This window comes from Nomascus leucogenys, chromosome 8 (assembly GCF_006542625.1).
Source record: "Nomascus leucogenys isolate Asia chromosome 8, Asia_NLE_v1, whole genome shotgun sequence".
NCBI lineage: Eukaryota > Metazoa > Chordata > Mammalia > Primates > Hylobatidae > Nomascus > Nomascus leucogenys.
Window position 1 is genome coordinate 865,243 of NC_044388.1, and position 24,009 is coordinate 889,251.

Consider the following 24,009-nt stretch of genomic DNA (forward strand, 5'->3'; position numbering starts at 1 on the left):
CCAGGGGCGGTGGCTCACTCCTGTAATCCCAGCACTTTGGGAGGCCAAGGCGGGTAGATCATTTGTGGTCAGGAGTTCGAGATCAACCTGGCCAACATGGTGAAACCCCGTCTCTACTAAAAATACAAAAATCAGCTGGGTGTGGTGGTACACGCCTGTAATCCCAGCTACTCAGGAGGCTGAGGCAGGAGAATTGCTTGAACCCGGGAGGCGGAGGTTGCAGTGAGCCGAGATCGTGCCACTGCACTCCAGCCTGGGCAACAGAGTGAGACTCCGTCTCAAAAATAAATAAATAAATACATAAATAAGTACAGCCCTTGAGTTGTAAGTGAGATTCTTAACTGAAGCCAGGGTCATATGAGGTCATGTGTAAGAGAGACTTGACTATAACCTTACGGGCCTTTCTGACTTATATCCCTAGGTGCTGCAGAAATTGGGGAAAGCTGTAGAAACCAAAGATGAACGATTTGAACAAAGTGCTAACAACTTCTACCAACAACAGGTAATCTGGAGGGTAGAGGAGGGAAGCTTGGAAGAAGAAAAGAGACATGAGGGCTGAGTGGCAGAAGAACAATAAGTTCTACAAACTGGCAAACATCTCCACCAAGCCACCCTCCCCCTAGGGTTAAGGGCTACAGGGTGACCTGCTGCTTATCCTTCCTCGGTGAACTAAAGGAATTTACTGGCCGGGCACAGTGGATCACCCCTATAATCCCAACACTTTGGGGGAGGGCAAGGCAGGCGGATCACCTGAGGTCAGGAGTTCAAGACCATCCTGGCCAACATGGTGAAACCCCATCTCTACTAAAAATACAAAAAAATTAGCTAGGCAGAGTGGCGTGCACCTGTAATCCCAGCTACTCGGCAGGCTGAGGCAGGAGGATCACTTGAACCTGGGAGGCAGAGGTTGCAGTGAACAGAGATCTTGCCATTGCACTCTAGCTTGGGTGATAAGAGTGAAACTCCATCTCAAAAAAAAAAAAAAAAAAAACTAAAAATAAAAATAAAGAACTTACTTTTTTCTTGCTGCTGACTGTCATTTTGGGGAACAGAGAAATGTTCTTTATTTATTTATTTATTTATTTAGGCTCACTGAAACCTCCACCTTCCAGGTTCAGGCGATTCTCCTGCCTCAGCCTCCCGAGTAGCTGAGATTACAGGCGTATGCCACCATGCTATGACAATTTTTTATTTTTATTTTTAGTAGAGACAGGGTTTCACCATGTTGGCCAGGCTGGTCTCAAACTCCTGACCACAGATGATCCACCTGCCTTGGCCTCCCAAAGTGCTGGTATTACAGGCATGAGCCACTGCACCTGGCCCACAAATTCTTTACTATATAAATACCAGTTAGTTGAATTATATAGAAAATAATTTTTAAAATTATATTAATGGGTTATTAGCTATCATCTAATTCAGTAGCTGAGTGTATATCGGAATCATTTGGGAAATATTTTTAAATGCAAGGTCTCTGGGAGTAGGGCCTGGGAATCTTACTTTTGAACTTTTTGTTGTTATTACTGGTTTACCATCTTAGATCTGATAAACTTTATTTATTTATTTATTTATTTTTATTTTTATTTTTTTATTTTTTTTATTTTTTTTTTTGAGACGGAGTCTTGCTCTGTCGCCCAGGCTGGAGTGCAGTGGCGCAATCTCGGCTCACTGCAAGCTCCGCCTCCCGGGTTCACGCCATTCCCCTGCCTCAGCCTCTCCGAGTAGCTGGGACTACAGGCGCCCGCCACCACGCCCGGCTAATTTTTTGTATTTTTAGTAGAGACGGGGTTTCACCGTGATCTCGATCTCCTGACCTCGTGATCCGCCCGCCTCGGCCTCCCAAAGTGCTGGGATTACAGGAATGAGCCACCGCGCCCGGCCTAAACTTTTTTTTTTAATGGAATATTTCAAATATGTACAAAGGCAGATAAACTTGTAAAATGAATTCACATGTACTCATCACTCAGCTTCCATAATTTATCCACTCATGGGCAATCATGTTTCACTGTGTCACCACTCCCTTTATCCTATCTTTGATTATTATGAAACAAATTCTAGATATATCATTTCATTCGTCAACCTAAGTAACGAACAGAGGGAGGCTGTCTAAGAGAAAAAGGTATTTATGTGGGAATAGAGCATTGCAATGGGAATATGTGTACCATAGTAAACTATGAGGTATTCAGGGAGGTAAAGGAAGACAAATGTTTTCAAAGGAAAAAATGAGAAGGATTACATGATTCTTTGAAAATAATTATCGTTGGCTACAAAGATCAATAATAAGGGTGACACCAGTCCAAGGTTGAACAGGCAGTTGCTGGGCAGAAGTCCTTGCAGAAATATTTTTTGTATAAGGTTGTGATGGCCTTTGTGCAAGGTTGTGGTTTTCATAGGATCTTTTGTGATAATTCTTATCAGGCAAATAAGCATGAGAATGCTCTCTTCATAGCCTTCCCTGGCTCTATTATCAGAGATTTTTTTTTTTTAACACCAGTGACTCCATTTTGATTCCAACAACATTTACACATCTATAAAAATCTCATTATCAGGCCAGGCGCAGTGGCTCACGCCTGTAATCCCAGCACTTTGGGAGGCTGAGGCGGGCAGATCACCTGAGGTCAGGAGTTCGAGACCAGCCTGGCCAACATGGTAAAACCCCATCTCTACTAAAATACAAAAATTAGCTGGGCGTGGTAGCACATGCCTGTAATCCCAGCTACTCGGGAGGCTGAAGCAGGAGAATTGCTTGAACCTGGGAGGCGGAAGTTGCAGTGAGCCAAGATCGAGATCGCACCACTGTACTCCAGCCTGGGTGACAGAGTGATACTCTGTCTCAAAAAGAAAAAAAGAAAAATTCACTATCAATCTCTAAAAATAGAACTCTTTTAAAATGTAACCACAATACCATTATCACACCTCAAAATATTTTTCTATACAACATTTACTTGGCCAGGCATGGTAGCTTATGCCTGTAATACCAGCACTTTGGGAGGCCAAAGCAGGAGGATCAATTGAGCCTAGGAATTCAAGACCAGCCTGGGCAACATAGCAAGATCCTGTCTCTACAAAAAAATACAAAAATTAGCCAGGTGTGTTAGCACATGCTTGTAGTCCCAGCTACCTGGGAGGCTGAGGTAGGAGGATCGCTTGACCCCAGGAATTCCAGGCTGCAGTGAGCTATGATCATACCACTGCATGCCAGCCTAGGCAGCAGAGCAAGACCTGGTCTCAAAAATGAATAAATAAATAAGTATAAATAAAATATGTACTCATTACAACAAATCAGAAAGTACGTGGTTGCGTGCAGTGGCTCACACCTCCCAGTGGGAGGCCGAGGTGGGAGGATTGCTAAGACTAGGAGTTTGAGACAAACCCAGCAACACAGGAGACCTTAACTCTACAAAAAAATAAGAAAAATTAGCTGGGCATGGTGGCACACGTCTGTGGTCCCAGCTACTGAGCAGTGAGCTGTGATTGTGCCACTGCACTCCAGCCTAAGCAACAGAGCAAGACCCTGTCTCAAAAAAAAAAAAAAAAAAAAAGCCCCTACATAAAGAAAAAAGAAAGAAATGAATTTAAAAATTAATAATAGACCCAACATGGTGGCTCACACCTATAATCCCAGCACTTTGGGAGGCCAAAGTGCTGAGCTCAGAAGCTTGCGACCAGCTTGGGCAACATGGCAAAACCCCATCTCTACAAAAAATATAAAAATTAGCTGGTCATGGGGGTGTGCTCCTGTATTCTCAGCTACCTGAGAGGCTGAGGCAAGAGGACTGCCTGAGTCTCAGAGGTCGAGGCTACAGTGAGCTTTGTTTGTGCCACTGCACTCCAGCCGGGGTGACAAAGTGAGACCCTATCTCAAGAAAAAGGAAAAGAAAACAATATAAACAAAACGATTATGATTTTACATCTTCCTAAACTACAACAATGTTATTTTATATCTTTACAATTACTTTGCTATGTATGTGTATGATATCTAAGTATATCCACAATAAGTAGAGATTTACTAAAGTGAGATTATTCCATGCATATGATTTTGCAACTTGCCTTTTTCACTTACCAATGTCATACAAATCTTTTCAGATATTTCAGATTAAATATTCCACTAAAATGTAAGTTTTAGTGCTATCTTTTAAAAAAACTAGAATCATTTCTTAATATCACAAAATATCCTGTCAGTGTCCAAATTCCCGATTGTGTCTTCATGCTTTTTATGGTTTGTTTAAATCAGCAACTCACTGACATGTTTTAAGTTTCTTAGACTTAAGGTCATATCTCTTAATCTGTATTCTAATCCCTCCCTTCTTGTAGCTTATTTGTTAATGATACTAGGTTGTTTGTCCTGCAGTTTCCTATAGTGTGTATTTTGCTGATTGAATTCCCATGATATTGTCTAATATGTCCCTATGTCTTCCACATTTTCTATAAATGAATAGACTTAGAGGCTTGATGAGATTCAGGCTTTTGTTTTAATGGCAAGAATACTTAGTAGGTGTTATTGTATTCTTCCATCAGGAGGCACATAAAGTCTGGTTGTCTCCTTTCTTTTTTTTTTTTTTTTTTTGAGACAGAGTCTCGCTCTGTCGCCCAGGCTGGAGTGCAGTGGCGCGATCTCGGCTCACTGCAAGCTCCACCTCCCGGGTTCACGCCATTCTCCTGCCTCAGCCTCTCCGAGTAGCTGGGACTACAGGCGCCCGCCACCACGCCCGGCTAATTTTTTGTATTTTTAGTAGAGACAGGGTTTCACCGTGGTCTCGATCTCCTGACCTCGTGATCCGCCCGCCTCGGCCTCCCAAAGTGCTGGGATTACAAGCGTGAGCCACCGCGCCCGGCGATTGTCTCCTTTTTTGTGTGATGTTAATAGTAAAGTAACAGCATATAAGTTGCAGGGCCAGGATTTAGACTTAAACTCAGCTTTTTTCACTGTGCCTCACTAGGAGGCCTCTCTGGGCCTCTTCTCAACTCTTCTTACTGTTCTATTTCCAAGTCCAGGATGAAAAGAAGAAAAATCAGTAAGTTAACACGCACTGTGGAAGGTTTCTGATTCTTGGCCCATTCTGTCCCTTTGTCCTCTCTCTAAGAGCAGATGTGTAGGTAGAAAAGGTAAGAGATGAAGAAGTGCCATCGGGAAGAACAAGATCTGATGGGACAAACCCCTCAGAATTCCCTGTGGAAGCCCACCATTTAAACATCACTTAAGGGGAGAAAATATGTTTGAGAAATGAAATGGAGTTAGGTTGGGAATAAGGAAAAGCTTCTACTGGGTGCAGTGGCTCATGCCTGTCGTCCCAACACTTTGGGAGGCTGAAGCGGAAGGGCCAGGGGTTCAAGACCAGCCTGGGCAACATAGTGAGACCTTGTCTCTATAAAAAAAAAAAAATAAGGAAAAACTTCTTGACTGAGAGAATGATAAACCTATAATAAGTGCTGATTGAACATGCTTTTGAAATTCTCTTTTTGGTAAATTCATTTAACAAACATTTTATGAGCACCTGCTGTGTGCCAGGAACTGTGTTTGGTGCTGGGACTTCAACGTGAATGAGACAACCTGCCTGCCCTCAAGGCTCTTAGTTTATGGAGGAAGACAGTGACAATACAGTCACGTCTGACCTGGGGACCTGGGGTGGTAAAGACACACAGTAGGAAAAAGGACAAGGTCAAGGATTTTTTTTTTCTTTTTGTGAAGACGAGGTCTCACTATGTTGCCCGGGCTGGTCTCAAACTCCTAGGCTCAAGCAATCCTTCTGCCTCTGATACCTTGAGTGCTGGGATTACAGGTGTGAGTGAAGTGTTCCAGAAGTTGAACTGGTTGGTCATGTGCCCTATCCCTCATCCACAGTCAGCTTGCAGGTAAACTTTTTATTAATAGCTTATCCTATCAATACCAAACTTCCTAGCTTAATTTCAAAGTCTTGCCACTTGCCCACATTCCTGATCACATTTCTTTTCTTTTTTGTTTTTGTTGTTGTTTTGTATTTTTAGTAGAGACAGGGTTTCACCATGTCGGCCAGGCTGGTCTCGAACTCCTGACCTCAAGTGATCCACCCACCTTGGCCTCCCAAAGTGCTGGGATTACAGGCGTGAGCCACTGCACCCAGCCCTGATCACATTTCTTCTATAGGTAATTTTTCTTTGAGGCTCTACTTGCTTCCCTCTTTTCCTTCTCTTCAGAGTGTATTATATAGGAAGGATTATTTTCCTCAAGCAACACTTTAACCTGTTAGTTTTGGTAGTGACAGCTGCTTCCAATTCTTTACCTTTAAAATCAAATCTAATAATCTAGCTTCATATTTCCCTCCTGGATCTACTTTAAACAAAGCACTTTCAACACTTAATCACTTCAACACTTGGGCATGCTATTTACACTTGTTTTGCTGAGTGTCTGAGCCAATTTTTCTCCAGAAATTAGGGAACCCCAGGACAAGAACTTTCTCCATCCTCAGTACCCCAGTCTCTTAAGACCTAGCTCTGTCCACCTGACTGCTCAGGACAAGCTTCTGGTGTGAGTGGTTCATTAACTGAGGGTTGGGACTGTTTGTATAATGGGTGGGAAGGACTGACTCAGACTCTTTATGGCAATGCCAAGAATTTGGCAAGGATTCAGAGAGCAGAAGTGATAAAATCATAAGATTTACAGCTAGAACTGGCCTTACCCTGCATTTACAGATGAAGAAATGGAAGGCAGAGAAGTGGAGTAACTTGCTAGTTGGTGGTAAAGCCAAGTTTCTTGACTCCCAGACAAGCGAGAACCCAAGACTGTGAGAGTCACATCTGTCAGGAAAGGAGAAAGATGTTGGGATTATTCAGCCTGGATATATTCCAGGGGAGGACAGATAGGTCAGAGAAAGAAAATGATACCTGTCGCTGACCTGTCCTCTCTCTCCTCCCCCACTCCACACCACTATGCCCCCCAACACACACACACACTCACTCTCACACTCATACTTCATCTTCTCAAAAGAAAGAGCAAGAGAATAAAGGAGAACTTTGTAACTAAAAGGCTTCATTCTAAAACACAGAAATGGAGCTGGGCTTCTGTGAGCTGCAGTGGAAAGCAGAAGGCATTCATTTTCTGGGCTGTGATAGAGTACCCCCTAGTATTCAACACTGTGCATTTATGCATGGTAGCCTTGATTACTGATCTGATTTTTCAGGTCATATGATAACTAATGGGAAAAAATTAGGAATTTTATTTGTACAAATTGTGCAAGGTAATTTTTTTTTTTTTGAGACAGAGTTTCGCTCTTGTCACCCAGGCTGGAGTGCAGTGGTGTAATCCCAGCTCACTGCAACCTCTGTGCCCCCGGGTTCAAGCGATTCTCCTGCCTCGGCCTCCTAAGTAGCTGGGATTACAGGCGTATACTACCATGCCCAGCTAATTTTTGCATTTTTAGTAGAGAGGGGGTTTCACCATGTTGGCCAGGCTGGTCTTGAACTCCTGACCTCAGGTGATCTACCCGCCTTAGCCTCCCAAAGTGGTGGGATTATAGTGGGTGGGCCACCGCACCCAGCCTGTGCAAGGTAATTTAACAGTTTTTATTACTTTATTATATTTATTTTTGAAATAAAATTTTCATGGTGAAGTAAAAAACTGAGTCCTTTTTTTCCTTCAAGAAAGAATTTTAAAGTCTTGTTAATTTTTTTTTTTTTTTTTTTGAGTTGAAGTCTCACTCTGTCGCCCAGGCTAGAGTACAGTGGCGCGATCTCGGCTCACTGTAACCCTCCACCTCCCAGGTTCAAGCGATTCTCCTGCCTCAGCTTCCCAAGTAGCTGGTATTACAGGCGTGTGCCACCACACCCAGCTAATTTTTGTATTTTTAGTAGAGACAGGGTTTCACCATGTTGGCCAGTCTGGTCTCGATCTCTTGACCTCATGATCTGCCCTCCTCGGCCTCCCAAAGTGCTAGGATTACAGGCGTGCATCACTGCGCCCAGCCAAGCCTTGTTCATTTTTATAATCCCAAAACTTTTTCAAGGCTCTTTAAAATCTTGATTATCACCTTTTCAAAATTCTCAAACTTCTACCTACCTCCCTTATCCACATTTAAAAGATGTTGTATACATTTAACATGTTAGGCTATCTAAGCTTTTTTCTATAAATGAAAAAGCAAGGAGGAAGTGAGATATCCTTTCTGGTAGATGCTGAGTGTTTCTGAATTTTGTTAACTGACTGAATCTGTCTCCAATATGCTATTGAAAGTGCTTTCTCAAGGTCACCAGTGACCCATTACCAAATCCAGTGAATTTTACCAATTCTTCCAGCATTCTAACGTTTCTGTAGCATCTGACACTTCCTTGATTGGTTTTGTTTTTTAGACAGAGTCTGCTGTGTCACCCAGACTGCAATGCAATGGCGCAATTGCAGCTCACTGCAGCCTCCACCTTCCGGGTTCAAGTGATTCTCCTGCCTCAGCCTCCTGAGTAGCTGAGATTATAGGTGCATGCCGCCACGCCTGACTAATTTTTGTATTTTTAGTAGGGACAGGTTTCACCATGTTGGTCAGGCTGGTCTAGAACTCCTGACCTCGTGATCCGCCCGCCTCAGCATCCCAAACTGCTAGGATTACAGGCGTGAGCCACTGCGCCCGGCCTCTCCCATATTTTTTATTTTTATTTTTATTTTTATTTATTTATTTTTTTTTTGAGATGGAGTTTTGCTCTCGGCTCACTGCCACCTCTGCCTCCTGGGTTCAAGCGATTCTCCTGCCTAAGCCTGCCAAGCAGCTGGGATTACAGGTGCCCGCCGCCACACCCTGCTAATTTTTTGTATTTAGTAGAGATGGGGTTTCACCATGTTGGTCAGGCTGGTCTCAAACTCCTGACCTCAGGTGATCCACCTGCCTTGGCCTCCCAAAGTGCTGGGATTACAGGCGTGAGCCACCGTGCCTGGCCCCATAATTTTTTTTTTTTTTGAGACGGAGTCTCGCTCTGTCGCCCAGGCTGGAGTGCAGTGGCACAATCTCGGCTCACTGCAAGCTCCGCCTCCTGGGTTCACGCCATTCTCCTGCCTCAGCCTCTCCGAGTAGCTGGGACTACAGGCGCCCGCCACCACGCCCGGCTAATTTTTTTGTATTTTTAGTAGAGACGGGGTTTCACCGTGGTCTCGATCTCCTGACCTCGTGATCCGCCCGCCTCGGCCTCCCAAAGTGCTGGGATTACAAGCGTGAGCCACCGCGCCCGGCCCCATAATTTTTTATACTTTTGTTTTTTGTTTTGTTTTGAGACGGAGTCTGGCTCTGTCGCCCAGGCTGGAGTGCAGTGGCGTGATCTCGGCTCACTGCAAGCTCTGCCTCCCGGGTTCATGCCCATTCTCCTGCCTCAGCCTCCCGAGTAGCTGGGACTACAGGCGCCCACCACCACGCTAATTTTTTTGTATTTTTAGTAGAGATGGAGTTTCACCGTGTTAGCCAGGATGGCCTCGATCTCCTGACCTTGTGATCTGCCTGCCTCGGCCTCCCAAAGTGCTGGGATTACAGGCGTGAGCCACTGCACCCGGCCAATTTTTTACACTTTTGGTATCATCAATAGTCTATCAAGTAATGAATACAGCAAATAACAAATGAACAAATTCACAACAAGTATTTTATGGTGTACTGAATAATGCAGCTTGGCTTTCAAGTACAACATCCCCTGAACTGGTCTGTTCTGATCTGTAGGCTGGCTCCCTAGAGTACCCTTGAAGTGGGCTGCACCTCTCAGTCCATCCCTACAGTCCACAGTCCTGAAGACAGGTGCCAGAATGTCAGATGTCTGGCCTTAAATTCCCAACCAACTCTTCAAAATGAGTTTACACGTAGGAAGGAGACCAAAATGGGAAGAGGGTCTAAACACCATAAGGAACAATTGAGGAAACCTGTGAGAAAGGCTTGGTCAAGGGCACATGCAAGTTGTCTTCAAGCATGTGTGGAAGAGAAATTAGATCTACTCTATGAGTACAGAAGGCCAACCCAAGACTAACAGGAAAAAGTTTGTTTATTTTGAGATGGAGTCTTGCTCTGTCACCGAGGCTGGAGTACAGTGGTATGATCCGAGCTCAGCTCACTTCAGTCTTCGCCTCCCAGGTTCAAGCGATCCTCCTACCTCAGCCTCCTGCGTAGCTGGGACTACAGGTGTGCGCCACCACACCCGGCTAAAATTTGTATTTTTACTAAAGACAGGGTTTCACCATTTTGACCAGGCTGGTCTCGAACTCCTGACCTCAAGTGATCCGCCAGCCTTGGCCTCCCAAAGTGCTGGGATTATAAGCGTGAACTACCACGCCCAGCCAGAAAAAGTTTTAACAGAGCTAGTTTAAAATCAAGTGATACTGTCTCAGGCAAGATGTTAGTTTCCAGTTTCTGGAAGTATTTGATGAGAAGCAGAGGCTAAATGAACATTTGTCAGAGTTATAACAAAAGCAGTTCATCTATCAGATTGAGATTTAAACTTTGAAGTCTAAATAATACCTTCCTCTCCTTTTTTAGAGGGAGGAGGAACCCTTGTCTGAACTCGGGGTTCCTAGCCTAAAAAAAGATTTCGGACACAGGAGCAAAGATGGAAGCAGGGATAGATAGAGCTATAGATGAAGACATTCGGGGTGGCACAGGAGAAGCAATGATGAGGCTCTTTGGAGTAGCATAAAAGGTGACTGATGGAAGGGAAGGGTAAAGTGAGGCAAGTCAGAGAAGGATATTGGGGAGGAAAGGAATGTCTGTGTGAGGGTTCAGAGAAAGAAGAAGGCCTGGTGTCTGCAAAAAATGGTAGCACTTTACCCAGAGAGGAGGGTACACGCCAGAGAATCGCATAGATAGTGTTACATGGAAAACACTTACATTTCAACAGTGGAACTTGAGTATAGGCTCTTGTTCACTGGAAGGAAGAATGCCAGTGTAATGGGAGCCTTAGCAAGCCCCCATCTTAAAAACTAACACAAAAGAGACCACCTACAACATGTTGGTAAAGAAAGTAAAGGCTAACTTATAACAACTGTGAATATTTGGAGAAATTCTAGGTGTGATTTCTGCTCTTAACCTACTTTTGACTTAGACATCTGGAGCATCTTTTGAAATATTAATCTCTTTAGTTACCAGATGTACTTTTGTCTTTCAGGCAGAAGGCCACAAGCTGTACAAGGACCTGAAGAACTTCCTTAGTGCAGTCAAAGGTGGGCATTGCAGCATGGGAGAATCCAGAGGGCATTTATACAGCTACTAGGAGATTTGGGGGTGGAAAACAACCGCCATACCCCCAGGTTCTTGTCATTTTATCATTTGTCTACTCTTGACTCCTGGAACTTTGTGGGCTGAGGAAGAGTGACTTTTTCTTTCAGCCCCATCCAGCTTTCCTCACTTATATAACCTAAACCTTCTGAGTTTGTCCTTCTGAATTGGAACCACTGATTTGTCACCCATGTGATTACACCAACTACTGTTGGGGAAACATGATGGTGGGACTGAATTCTCTCCTTTCAGTGATGCATGAAAGTTCAAAAAGAGTGTCAGAAACCCTGCAGGAGATCTACAGCAGCGAGTGGGACGGTCATGAGGAGCTGAAGGCCATCGTAGGGGTAAGAGTGGCTTGGGTTCTACAACTTGTTGGCACTTACTCCTGTTTGCATCTCAACCTCAGCTTAGCTTCGCTATCCAAGAAAATAGGAAAACAAAGGAGCCAGTTCACACTGTGCATTTGTGTAGCCTCAGTCACTGGTGGTAGGAAGAAGCTACAACTGTTAAGGTAAAAACAACTTTTCCCTAATCTGTGGATCCCTCTAATTTTGACCCTCTTCTCCTCTTTAAAACATTATGGGAAGTTTTACCTCTTGAACATTGGTTGTTTTTTAAAACAAACTTCATACAGTTATACACTCTTAAACTTTCCCATCTAAGCTCTGGAGTCCAAGGCTTTGACCTTGTGCCCTGTCCTTAATCTCTGAATGTATGTTCAGACTCCCATAGAGCAGTTCCTTGGGTAGGGGCTGTCTCTTTTCTTCCTCTGACTAGTCCCCAGAATCCAACATGGTATTCTAAATACAATGCTACAAAAAAGGTTTTTGCAGGGAGAATTTGGGTATTTCCCTGGTAGGCAGTTGTTGTTGGGAAGTGGAGCCTTCACCAGCCTCTGACTCTATCCCACAGAATAATGATCTCCTTTGGGAAGACTATGAGGAGAAACTGGCTGACCAGGCTGTGAGGACCATGGAAAACTACGTTGCCCAGTTCAGCGAAATTAAGGTACTCGATGTACAGAATCAAGGCTGGGTTGTGGATGACCCATCCAGGTTAGAGAACATATTGGATTAAGCATTATAAGTAGAATTAGAGGTCACGATTAAGAATGAAGTTTGGGTAAGTTAGGAGAAAGAGTAAGGTTGAGGGTTAGACAAGAGGTTAGGATAGAAGGTTGGAAGTAGTGTGAAGTTTATGTTTACACTTAGATTTCAAGGCTGGATGCAGTGGCTCACACCTGTAATCCCAGTACTTTGGGAGGCCGAGGCAGGAGAATCACTTGAGCCCAGGAGTTCGAGACCAGCCTGGTCTGACATTCTGGATTCTGGATTCGTGGCAAAACCCTCTCTCTACAAAAAATACAAAAAAATATAGTCATGTGGTGGTGTGTGTCTGTAGTCCCAGCCACCCTAGGAGGCTGAGGTGAAGGATCACTTCAGCCGGGAGGGAGAGGTTGCAGTGAGCCGAGATCATGCCACTGTGCTCCAGCCTGGGTGACAGAGGCTGGTCTGGTGTCTCAAAATAAGTAAATAAAATAAACTTAGATTTCAGTGAGCTATATTTGGGGTGATTTCAAATTAGATCCAAGTAAGAGGCATCCCTTTTAGCTGTGAGAAACAGCTGATGGCACTAAAGATGTTTATTGTATAGAAGAGGAAACATGGAGCAATCAAATAGTTGTCTTCAAATATTTGAAAATCTGTTAGGTAAAACAGGAATTCAACCTATTCTAAACTGTTCCAGAAAGCAGAATTAGAATTCATCTATTCATTCAGCCAGTTTTTTTGTTTTTTTTTTTGTTTTTGTTTTTGTTTTTGTTGAGATGGAGTCATGCTCTGTTGCCCAGGGTGGAGTGCAATGGCGCGGTCTTGGCTCACTGCAACCCCTGCCTCCCGGGTTCTAGGGATTCTCTCGCCTCAGCCTCCTGAGTAGCTGGGATTACAGGCATGCGTCACCACGCCCAGCTAATTTTTGTATTTTTAGTGGAGACAGGGTTTCTCTGTGTTGTCCAGGCTGGTCTCAAACTCCTGACATCAAGTGATCCGCCCACGGCCTCCCAAAGTGCTGGGATTGCAGGCGTGAGGCACTGCACCCAGCTCTAGTATTTATTAAACACCTACTCTGTCAAGCACTGTGCTGATTCAGAGGAAGAAGTTAGAAGGAGGCTGACTTAAGTTCCTAATAGTTAAAGCTTTCCAAAAATGAAATGAAATAGACTCAAAGATAGTGAGTTGTCTGTTCTTTGTGAAGTCAAACTACTTCTTATCTTGGATGTTATAGAGAAGCCTCGTGGTATTGTATGGGAAGTTGGACCAGATAATTGCCAAGATCTTTTCAAATTCTGTGACTGAGAGAATGAAACGGTTCAATGACATAGTTTGCTTCTCACTGGTATAATTTATAGTTTGGATAAGGCTGAGTAGACTTTCTCTCAGTGGTCATAGTAATTTATAGCTTTTACTGTGTTTTAGAGCTTTCAAAGCACTTTGTATTCAGTATTCGATCTTTCAAATAACAGTTGTATAAGGGGAGATGGGGCTACTGAGGCTCCAAAAGAGATGTGCCTTGCCACCGGCCACAGGCTAATGAATGGCAGATTTGGGACTAATTCCCAAAAATCCAGACTTTCACTTTCATGTGATTCTCAAGGCCATTTCTCCTGGAGGCTGAACCAGTTTATAATGGGTTCATAGGAAATATTAAAATTTAATACAGGGGGAGGTGGAAGTGGAAATATATATATGTATTTAATTATATATCTATTATATATATATAATTAATACAGATTTCCACATGCTCTGTAGAACTCTATCTCCCTCTGAGAATCCCCTATTCTTCCCAGATACTGAGGGAGACCCCATGGGCACAAAACCCTATTAGAAAGTGAAATTTGGGCTGGGTGCGGTGGCTCACGCCTGTAATCCCAGCACTTTGGGAGGCCGAGGTGGGCATATCACATGAGCCCAGGAGTTCGAGATCAGCCTGGCCAAGATGGCAAAACCCCATCTCTACTAAAAATACAAAAATTAGCCGGGCTTGGTGCACACGCCTATAATTCCAGCTACTTGGGAGGCCAAAGCACAAAAATTGCTTGAATCTGGGAGGCAGAGGTTGCAGTGAGCTGAGATCGCACCACTGCACTCCAGCCTGGGCAACAGAGCAAGACCTTGTCTCAAAACAAACAAAAGCAAAAAACAACAAAAGTGAAATTGGATAGTAGGACGCAAGAATCTTGCTCTCTGTTTTGGTATTCTGTGACCTACATCCTGGCCACTGAAAAGTGGGTATCCACACCCTTTCTCATTACCCTGGGTCAGGAGAGAATTGCCAAGCGGGGTCGGAAACTCGTGGACTATGACAGTGCCCGACATCACCTGGAGGCAGTGCAGAATGCCAAGAAGAAAGATGAGGCCAAGACTGCCAAGGTAAAACAAAAACAACAACAAAAACTGGTAAACTCTTCCTGTTTTCCTTCTCCCCGTGGTGGTAGCAGGTGGGTGGGCCAACATGGGTATAGGAAATTATAAATTCAGCATCTAGTGTCCTAAAGGAAATCTGTTTCTTCTGACCCTGATGCTGTAAGGATAGTCAGAGTCTTGAGGCTGGGGAGAGCATGGTCAGGGGAAGAAGAGGGATGGCTCCTAGAAAGCCTAGTGCCTACAAAAATGCAGAGGATGAAGGAGGCATGCTGTGGCACTGGGTTCAGAATTGAGGGAAATTGTCTTGTCTCTTTTACCACCTAGGCAGAGGAAGAGTTCAACAAAGCCCAGACTGTGTTTGAAGATCTGAACCAAGAACTACTAGAGGAGCTGCCTATTCTTTATAATAGGTAATGACTGAAATTCAGAAAAGGTGCCTTTCCTTCACACAAGGCACCTTGTGTGCCTTGACAGTAGGCAGATAAAAGTGTTTTAGATTTAAATTCCCACACTGCCCCCCCTTTTTTTTTTCGAGACAGGGTCTCACTCTGTCACCCAGGCTAGAGTGCAGTAGCACTCAATCTCAGCTCACTGCAACCTCCACCTCCCTAGTTCAAGTGATTGTTGTGCTTCAGCCACCTGAGTACCTGGGATTACAGGCATGTGCCACCATGCCTGGCTAATTTTTTTGTGTGTTTTTAGTAGAGATGGGGTTTCACCATGTTGCCCAGGCTGGTCTGGAACTCCTGGCTTCAAGTGATCCCCCTGCCTTGGCCTCCCAAAGTTCTGGGATTACAGGCGTGAGCCACCATGCCCAGCCAAATTTTCCACATTTAAAGAGAAATCTGAGCAGAAACTCCATTTGTATCCTTTTTTTCTTTTTATTGTACAAGATATGCATTAATAGAATTGTGGTCAGAATATTTTATATTGTCACTTATTAGTGTACATAGGATGGAGCCTTTTTAATGAACACATGTATTCTAAAACATTATGTTACTCCTAATTAAAATGAAATTGAAATTTTATTTTATTTTTATTTTATTTATTTATTTATTTATTTTGAGACAGGGTCTCACTCTGTCACCCAGGCTGGAGTGTGGCTCACTGTAACCTGTGCCTCCCGGGTTCAAGCAATTCTCCCACCTCAGCTTCCTGAGTAGCTGGGACTACAGGCACGGGCCACCACACCTGACTAATTTTTGTTTTTGTTTGTTTGTTTGTTTTGTTTTGAGACAGAGTCTCACTCTGTTGCCAAGCTGGAGTGCAGTGGCACAATCTCGGCTCACTGCAACCTCCGCCTCCCAGATTCAAGAGATTCTCCTGCCTCAGCCTCCCAAGTAGCTGGGACTACAGGCGCATGCCGCCTAGTCCAGCTAATTTTCTGTATTTTAGTAGAGACAGGGTTTCACCATGTTGGCCAGGATAGTCTCAATGTCCTGACCTTGTGATCCGCCCTCCTCAGCCTCCCAAAGTGCTGGGATTACACACGTGAGCCACCGTGCCTGGCCATTTTTCTATTTTTTGACAGGTTTCACCCTGTTGGACAGGCTGGTCTCAAACTCCTGACCTCAAGTGATCTACCTGCCCCAGCCTCCCAAAGTGCTGGGATTACAGGCATAAGCCACCGTGCCTGGCCCAGAAATGAAATTTAATACAGTTTCTTTAAAAGTATACTTCCTTGATTCACTTATAGGAGAATTCCATTAATGTACATACAGGCACAGAAGTCATCCTGTATTGCATAAAGGGAAAGAATAATTACTTACTGTAATAATTATAATTAGATAGCCTTATATTTATATAGCCCTTTAAAAAATTATTCAAAGCCCTTTCATGTCTGCTCAGCCCTTCGAGAGCCCAAATCCGATAACTCCATGAAACTTAAACTTTGGTGTCCACCTGAGCTGATACTGTCTCCCCTGGCCTTCCTGCTCCTAAGAATCAGGTGTGTTCCTGGCCCAGCTCTGATGAGTCCAGATCCCAGAACATCCTGAGTATGGGATGTGGGACAGCTTGTTTTTTTTTTTTAAGATGGAGTCTTGCTCTGTCGCCCAGGCTGGAGTGCAGTGGCGCGATCTCAGCTCACTGCAACCTCTGCCTCCCAGGTTCAAGCGACTCTCCTGCCTCAGCCTCCCGAGTAGCTGGGACCACAGGCACATGCCACCATGCCCGGCTAATTTTTTTTTTTTTTAGTAGAGGTGGGGTTTTACCATGTTAGCCAGGATGGTCTTGATCTCCTGACTTCATGATACGCCCACCTCGGCCTCCCACAATGCTGGGATTACAGGCGTGAGCCACTGTGCCCAGCGGGGATGGCTTTCATTCAGGAGCCTTGGTGGCTGGTTTTGGCTTAAGTCCTACCTTGTATTTCAAACAAAGAACTCCTTTCCCATGCCTTACCCGTATGTGTTTGTGGTTTTGCTTCCTAATAGTCGTATTGGCTGCTATGTGACCATCTTCCAAAACATTTCCAACTTGAGGGATGTCTTCTACAGGGAAATGAGCAAGGTGAGAGGCGTCTGGCCAATTGAGGCTCCTAGGTGTGTTTTCTAGTAAATATGAAGATAGCCTTGACTTACATAATTTCTTTAAATATCCATATTGGCACCACAGATTTTGACTTTTATCTCATGATGAAATAAGAGCACTTGACTGTGTACTTAACTATATTAAAACACATATATACACTATCCGAGGGCCCTCTTCATCTCCCTTAACAACTGAGTAAGTGTGTCCAAATTTGAGCTTTAGCATCAATAAAGGAGGCTGGGCCTATAGAAGGAAACATTAAAATGGGGAACCCCATTGTGAAATCTCTATCTGGTGTTGCTGGGGACTGGAGAGGGCAGTGTTTAAGGACAAGTCAGTTTCTCAGGTGGTGGGTCTCAAATAAGACTAATCCTGTCAGTGACAGGCAGCCATACAACCTAATTTATGAAGTCTTTTCTAGTCCTAGGATTCCAAGATTCTTTGCTACTACAACATTTATATTAGTTATATTCACAAACAGCTATACATACTACTCTCCATAGTTTATTTGGCTAAAGTATGATTTGACTAGTTAATATTAAAAATGAGGTTTGTTTGTTTTTTTTTTGAGACGGAGTCTTGCTCTGGCGCCCAGGCTGGAGTGCAGTGGCGCAATCTTGGCTCACTGCAAGCTCCGCCTCCCAGGTTCACGCCATTCTCCTGCCTCAGCCTCCCGAGTAGCTGGGACTACAGGTGCCCACCACCACGCCCAGCTAATTTTTTTGTATTTTTAATAGAGACAGGGTTTCACCGTGTTAGCCAGGATGGTCTTGATCTCCTGACCTCGTGATCCACCCACCTCAGCCTCCCAAAGTGCTGGGATTATAGGCGTGAGCCACCGCGCCTGGCCTAAAAATGAGTTTTCATTCCCTGGATCACCTGTGAGAAGCTAGAACCTCAAATCAGACATCAGTTATGGACCCTGCCTTGAGACAGCTGCCAATCTGATGGAAGAGGCAGAACTTAGAACACAGAGGGACAAGGAAGAGGGGGTGGTGGGACAAGACCCTGGACTCTAATGCTAGGCAGATGAAGAGGAATTCAGATCAGAATTGAAAGGGGGAGGTTTTATTTTGGGAAGCTGTCTGAAGGGGAGGGGAGAAGGGATATGCCACTCTCGAGTTCCCAGTTGGCTAGCATCCCCTTCTTTCTTACTGGCTCTAGCTGAACCACAATCTCTACGAGGTGATGAGCAAACTGGAGAAGCAACATTCCAATAAAGTCTTTGTGGTGAAGGGACTGTCAAGGTGAGCACCATCCAAGATTCTTTTTTGCTTTGCTTGTCCTGTGTGTGAATGTATTCGACATCCTCATCTCCAGTCCAGAATCCTGACCTGTCCCTTATGTGCATGTGTGTGATGATGTTTGTTGTTTGTACTATGCTCCTATATAAATTATTTTGCTTTTTACTAAATATTTCTCTTTTATTTTTGAGATGGAGTCTCACTCTGTCGCCCAGGCTGGAACGTAGTTGTGCAATCCCGGCTCACTGTAAGCTCCTCCTCCCGGGTTCATGCCATTCTCCTGCCTCAGCCTCCTGAGTAGCTGGGACTACAGGCGCCCGCCACCACGCCCGGCTAATTTTTTGTATTTTTAGTAGAGATGGGGTTTCACTGTGTTAGCCAGGATGGTCTCAATCTCCTGACCTCGTGATCCGCCCGCCTCAGCCTCACAAAGTGCTGGGATTACAGGCGTGAGCCACTGTGCCCAGCTGCTTTTTACTGAATATTTCAAGGCCAAGACATGGTGGCTCATGCCTATAATCCCAGTACTTTGGGAGGCTGAGGCAGGAGAATCACTTGAGATCAGGAGTTTGAAACCAGTCTGGGCAACATAGTGAAATCTCATCTCTACAAAAAAAGATTAAACGAAAAAAAAAATTAGCCGGGCAAGGTGGTGTGTACCTGTACTCCTAGCTACTCAGGAGGCTGAAGCGGGAGGATCACTTGAGCGTAGGAGTTTGAGGGTGCAGTGAGCTATGATCATGCCAGTGCACTCCAGCCTGGGTGACACAGCAAGACCCTGTCTCTAAAAAAATTAATAAAAATTAAATATTTTAGACATAACTGAATGTATAAAGAATAATACAACAAATAGCCATGTACCTACCATCAAATTTAAGAACTCGGCTGTTGTAAATATAGCTGAAGTTCCCAATGTTCCTTCCCCACTCACTTTTTCTTTCTGACCCCACTAAAGGTAACTACTATGTTACATTTAGTATTTATCATTTCTATGTGTGTTGTTTTACGTGTGCATGTACATTTCACACAAAATAACATGCATGGAAATAAATACTAAATGTAATACTAAATGTAACATACACACACTGTATTGTTTCACACATACATGCACACATAAAATATTGTTTTGCATGTTTTTTGGGGTTTTTTGTTTTTTGTTTTTTTTGTTTTTGAGACAGGGTCTTGCTCTGTCGCCCAGGCTGGAGTGCAATGGCACAATCTCGGCTCACTGCAACCTCTGCCTCCCGGGTTCAAGCGATTCTCCTGCCTCAGCCTCCAGAGTAGCTGGGATTACAGGCACACGCCACCACACCCGGCTAATTTTTGTATTTTTAGTGGAGACGGGGTTTCACCATATTGGCCAGGCTGGTCTTGAACTTCTGACTTTGTGATCCGCCCGCCTGGGCCTCCCAGAGTGCTGGGATTACAGGTGTGAGCCACCACGCCTGGCTGTTTTGCATGTTTTTAAACTTTATATAAATGGACTTCTACTGTATGTATTGTTCTGCAACTTCTTTTGTTCTCTTCGTGTTGTTTGTAAGGTTTTTTGTTATTGCCACATGTTGCTATAATAGCTCTGCTGTTTCCTTTCTGTAGTTATTATTGTGTGTGCCTAGTTCATGACTCATTTATCCTCCTGCTAGTTTGGGGCATTGGAGTTGTCTTCTAGGTTTTTGCTATTATAAATAGTGTTGTGATGAACATGTTTTACATTTGTCCCTGTGAATATTATCAAGAGTTTCTTTAGGGTCTATACTTGGAGCAGGATTGTTGAGTCATAAGGTCTGTCATGGGGCTTCTTGACCATTAATGAGATATTTCCATATTGCTCTGCACGGTAATAACTCCAGTTTACTACCCATCAGCAGTGAGTAAGAGCCCTCATGAGTCCACATTCTCACTACATGTGAAATTGTCAGACTTCTTCATTCTTACAAGCTCATGAGTATGAAATGGAATTTTTTTGCAGTTTTAAATCATAGCTTCATAATTGCTAGTTTCCTTGAGCATCTTTTCATGTTATTGGCCATTTAAGGTTCCTGTTCTGTGACTTTCCTATATATCGTTTTCCCATTTTTCAATTGGGTTGTTGACCTTTTTTAAAAAAATTGATCTATATAAGTTTTTGTGCCGGGCACGGTGGCTCACGGCTGTAATCCCAGCACTTTGGGAGGCCGAGGCAGGCGGATCACGAGGTCAGGAGATCGACACCATCCTGGCTAACACAGTGAAACCCTGTCTCTACTAAAAATACAAAAAATTAGCCGGGCATGGTGGCGGGCGCCTGTAGTCCCAGCTACTCAGGAGGCTGAGGCAGGAGAATGGCATGAACCTGGGAGGCGGAGCTTGCAGTGAGCCGAGATCGTGCCACTGCACTCCAGCCTGGGCGACAGAGCGAAACTCCATCTCAAAATAAATAAATAAATAAATAAATAAAAATAGGTTTTTTTTTTTTGGCTGATATATTCTAGATTCTAATCCTGGGTGCTCAAGGATAAGCATGGCATCCAGCACATAGTAGCTACTTGATAAATGTTATAGTTGATTCTTGTTGTTCGTGATAGTTTTGTTTTATAAAGTTGCCATACTCACTGAACATCAAAACACAGGTTTCTGTGAGCCCCTGGTCACAACATTTTCATCAACCACCCAACATATAACCTTGTTTTATATGAATTTCTGTTTAAAGATACCTTATTTAATATATACTATTAATTTATTAATATTGAACTCACAACCAGCAGCATTGTAACTCATGCCCGAATGAAGCTTGCCTAATAATACATGTATTTTCTCTGGAAGACACATCACAGTCTTTTTGCACTTAGCACTACAGCTTGGGGGCCATTTTAAGTAGCAAAATCACCAACAAAAAGCACAAAGTTAGGAAAACATGGTGGAAAGGACACTTGTTTACAGTTTGAGGACGGAAGCAAGAAGGTAGATGATTGCCTTTTTAGACTTCATCTGGAAAGTGCGTGCAGGCAACTCATTCTTCACCACTTGTGCATGTCCAATAGTGACTGGGAAAGTGCCACAAGTATTGATTTGGGGTTCCAAATAAATAAGTAGGTAATTCACAAATATGAAATCTGTGTAGTTCAACTGTATATCACCCATTAATCTTTGCCCCAGAGGAAATATTTGCTGACATTTTGCAGTGTTTCTTTCCAGTCTCTTTCTCTGTACATATTTTTACATAATTGAGCTCATGATAGAGATAAAATTTTGGCCATTTTTCATTTCACTCTATAAGTGTTATTGTAGATTATGCAAACTTTCTAGCATTTTAAATTGCTTTATTCTGTTTTTTTATTACATGCATCATAATTTATTTTTGCATATTTACGTTGCTTCTGGTTTTTAGCCATTCTGAATCTGAACACCTTCCTTTTTTAGCAGCAGGCGCTCTTTAGTCATTTCTCCCCCAGTTCGAACAGCTACGGTCTCCAGTCCTCTTACCTCACCTACTAGTCCCTCTACACTTTCCTTGAAGAGTGAGAGTGAATCTGTCTCCGCAACTGAAGATCTGGCACCTGATGTAGCCCAGGGGGAAGACAATTCTGAGATCAAGGAGCTCTTAGAAGAGGAGGAAATAGAGAAGGAAGGATCTGAAGCAAGTTCCTCTGAGGAAGATGAGCCTCTACCAGCCTGCAATGGCCCCGCCCAGGCCCAGCCCTCTCCTACCACTGAGAGTGCCAAGTCCCAGGAGGAAGTTCTCCCCAGCTCCCCAGCTCCATCACCAGGCGGAGCCCTGAGCCCTTCAGGGCAGCCTTCATCATCTGCCACAGAAGTAGTCCTCCGAACCCGCACAGCAAGTGAAGGATCTGAACAACCAAAGAAGAGAGCCTCTATCCAGAGGACCTCAGCACCCCCTAGTAGGCCTCCTCCACCCAGAGCCACTGCAAGCCCCAGGCCCTCCTCAGGGAACATACCTTCCAGCCCTACAGCCTCTGGAGGGGGTTCACCCACCAGCCCTAGGGCCTCCTTGGGGACTGGGACTCCAAGTCCTAGGACCTCCCTAGAGGTCTCTCCTAATCCAGAACCACCAGAGAAGCCAGTAAGAACTCCTGAGGCCAAAGGAAATGAAAACATCCACAATCAGAACCCCGAAGAACTTTGTACTTCCCCCACCTTAATGACATCTCAGGTAAGAGTAGTTCTGGTTGGGTATTTAATCTAATTTATTTATTTATTTAAGCTAGGGTCTCACTCTGGCACCCAGGCTGGAGTGTAGTGGTGCGATCACAGCTCATTGCAGTCTCAACCTCTCAAGCTCAGGTGATCCTCCCCCAATAGAGACAGGGTCTCCTTATGTTGCCTAGGCTGGTCTTGAATTCCTGGCCTCAAGTGATCCTCCTGTCTTGGCCTCCCAAAGTGCTGAGATTACAGATGTGAGCCACTGCACCCGACTCTGGTAGGGTCTTTATATCCTTTTATAACCTCCATGTAGGTATCTTTACTATAGTCAGAATACTCTTGGACACCTTTTTTGGTTCTGGGGATTGTTTCATGTCTTCATAGCTATTAATTTAGTAAATCTACTTTTAGGGTAATCGACCTTTTTTTTTTTTTGAAATGGAGTCTCGCTCTGTCACCCAGGCTGGAGTGCAGTCGTGCAGTCTTGGCTCACTGCAACCTCTGCCTCCTGGGTTCAAGCGATTCTCCTGCCTCAGCCTCCAGAGTAGCTGGGATTACAGGTGCACGCCACCACACCCGGCTAATTTTTGTATTTTTAGTAGAGACGGGGTTTCTCCATGTCTATTTTTTGTTTTGTTTTGTTTTATTTTGGAGACGGAGTCTCGCTCTGTCACCAAGGATGGAGTGCAGTGGCGCGATCTCTGCTCACTGCAAGCTCCGCCTCCCGGGTTCACGCCATTTTCCTGCCTCAGCCTCCCGAGTAGCTGGAATTAGAGGCACCCACCACCACGCCTGGCTAATTTTTTGTATTTTTAGTAGAGATGGGGTTTCACCGTGTTAGTCATGATGGTCTCGATCTCCTGACCTCGTGATCCACCCGCCTCAGCCTCCCAAAGTGCTGGGATTACAGGCGTGAGCCACCGTGCCCGGCTGGTTTCTCCAAGTTGTGCAGGCTGGTCCCGAACTCCTGACCTCGTGATCCGCCTGCCTCGGCCTCCCAAAGTGCTGGGATTACAGGCGTGAGCCACCGCACCCAGCCGGTAATTGACTTCTGTAAGGGGCTTATCTCTAATAGTGTTAATGAGCAGATTCTTACTAATTTCTTTCTTTTCCTCCAAGTTCTGGGAGTTCCTAGTATAAAGAACCTATAGTTGAAGCCAGGCATCGTGGCTCACACCTGTAATTCCAGCACTTTGGGAGGCTGAGGCAGGCAGATTACTTGAGGCCGGGAGTTCGAGACCAGCCTGATCAACCAACATGGTGAAACCCTGGCTCCATTAAAAATACAAAAATTAGCCAGGCATGGTGGCGTCTGTAGTCTCAGCTACTTGGAAGGCCTGAGGCACAAGAACACGAGAATCACTTGAACCCAGGAGGCAGAGGTTGCAGTAAGCCGACATCACATCACTGCACTCCAGCCTGGGCAACAGAGTGAGACTGTGTCTCAAAGAAAAGAAAAGAAAAAGAAAA

The 24,009-nt window shown here is 44.4% G+C and overlaps 1 protein-coding gene across 2 annotated transcripts in view; it reads left to right on the plus strand.

Annotated features, from left to right (window-relative positions):
- The first annotated feature begins 427 nt into the window (after nucleotides 1-427).
- Nucleotides 428-24,009, plus strand: part of LOC115836307 (bridging integrator 2-like) — a 32,313-nt gene continuing 8,731 nt past the window's right edge. The window contains exons 1-9 of one of the 2 annotated variants that reach the window (XM_030816534.1): nucleotides 428-502; nucleotides 11,089-11,143; nucleotides 11,451-11,545; nucleotides 12,114-12,209; nucleotides 14,522-14,629; nucleotides 14,948-15,033; nucleotides 17,059-17,134; nucleotides 18,320-18,402; nucleotides 21,799-22,549. In XM_030816534.1, coding sequence (XP_030672394.1) covers nucleotides 11,453-11,545; nucleotides 12,114-12,209; nucleotides 14,522-14,629; nucleotides 14,948-15,033; nucleotides 17,059-17,134; nucleotides 18,320-18,402; nucleotides 21,799-22,549 — 1,293 coding nt within the window. In that variant the 5' untranslated portion in view covers nucleotides 428-502; nucleotides 11,089-11,143; nucleotides 11,451-11,452. The remainder of the gene's footprint in view (nucleotides 503-11,088; nucleotides 11,144-11,450; nucleotides 11,546-12,113; nucleotides 12,210-14,521; nucleotides 14,630-14,947; nucleotides 15,034-17,058; nucleotides 17,135-18,319; nucleotides 18,403-21,798; nucleotides 22,550-24,009) is intronic. The other variant, XM_030816536.1, reaches the window with a different exon arrangement.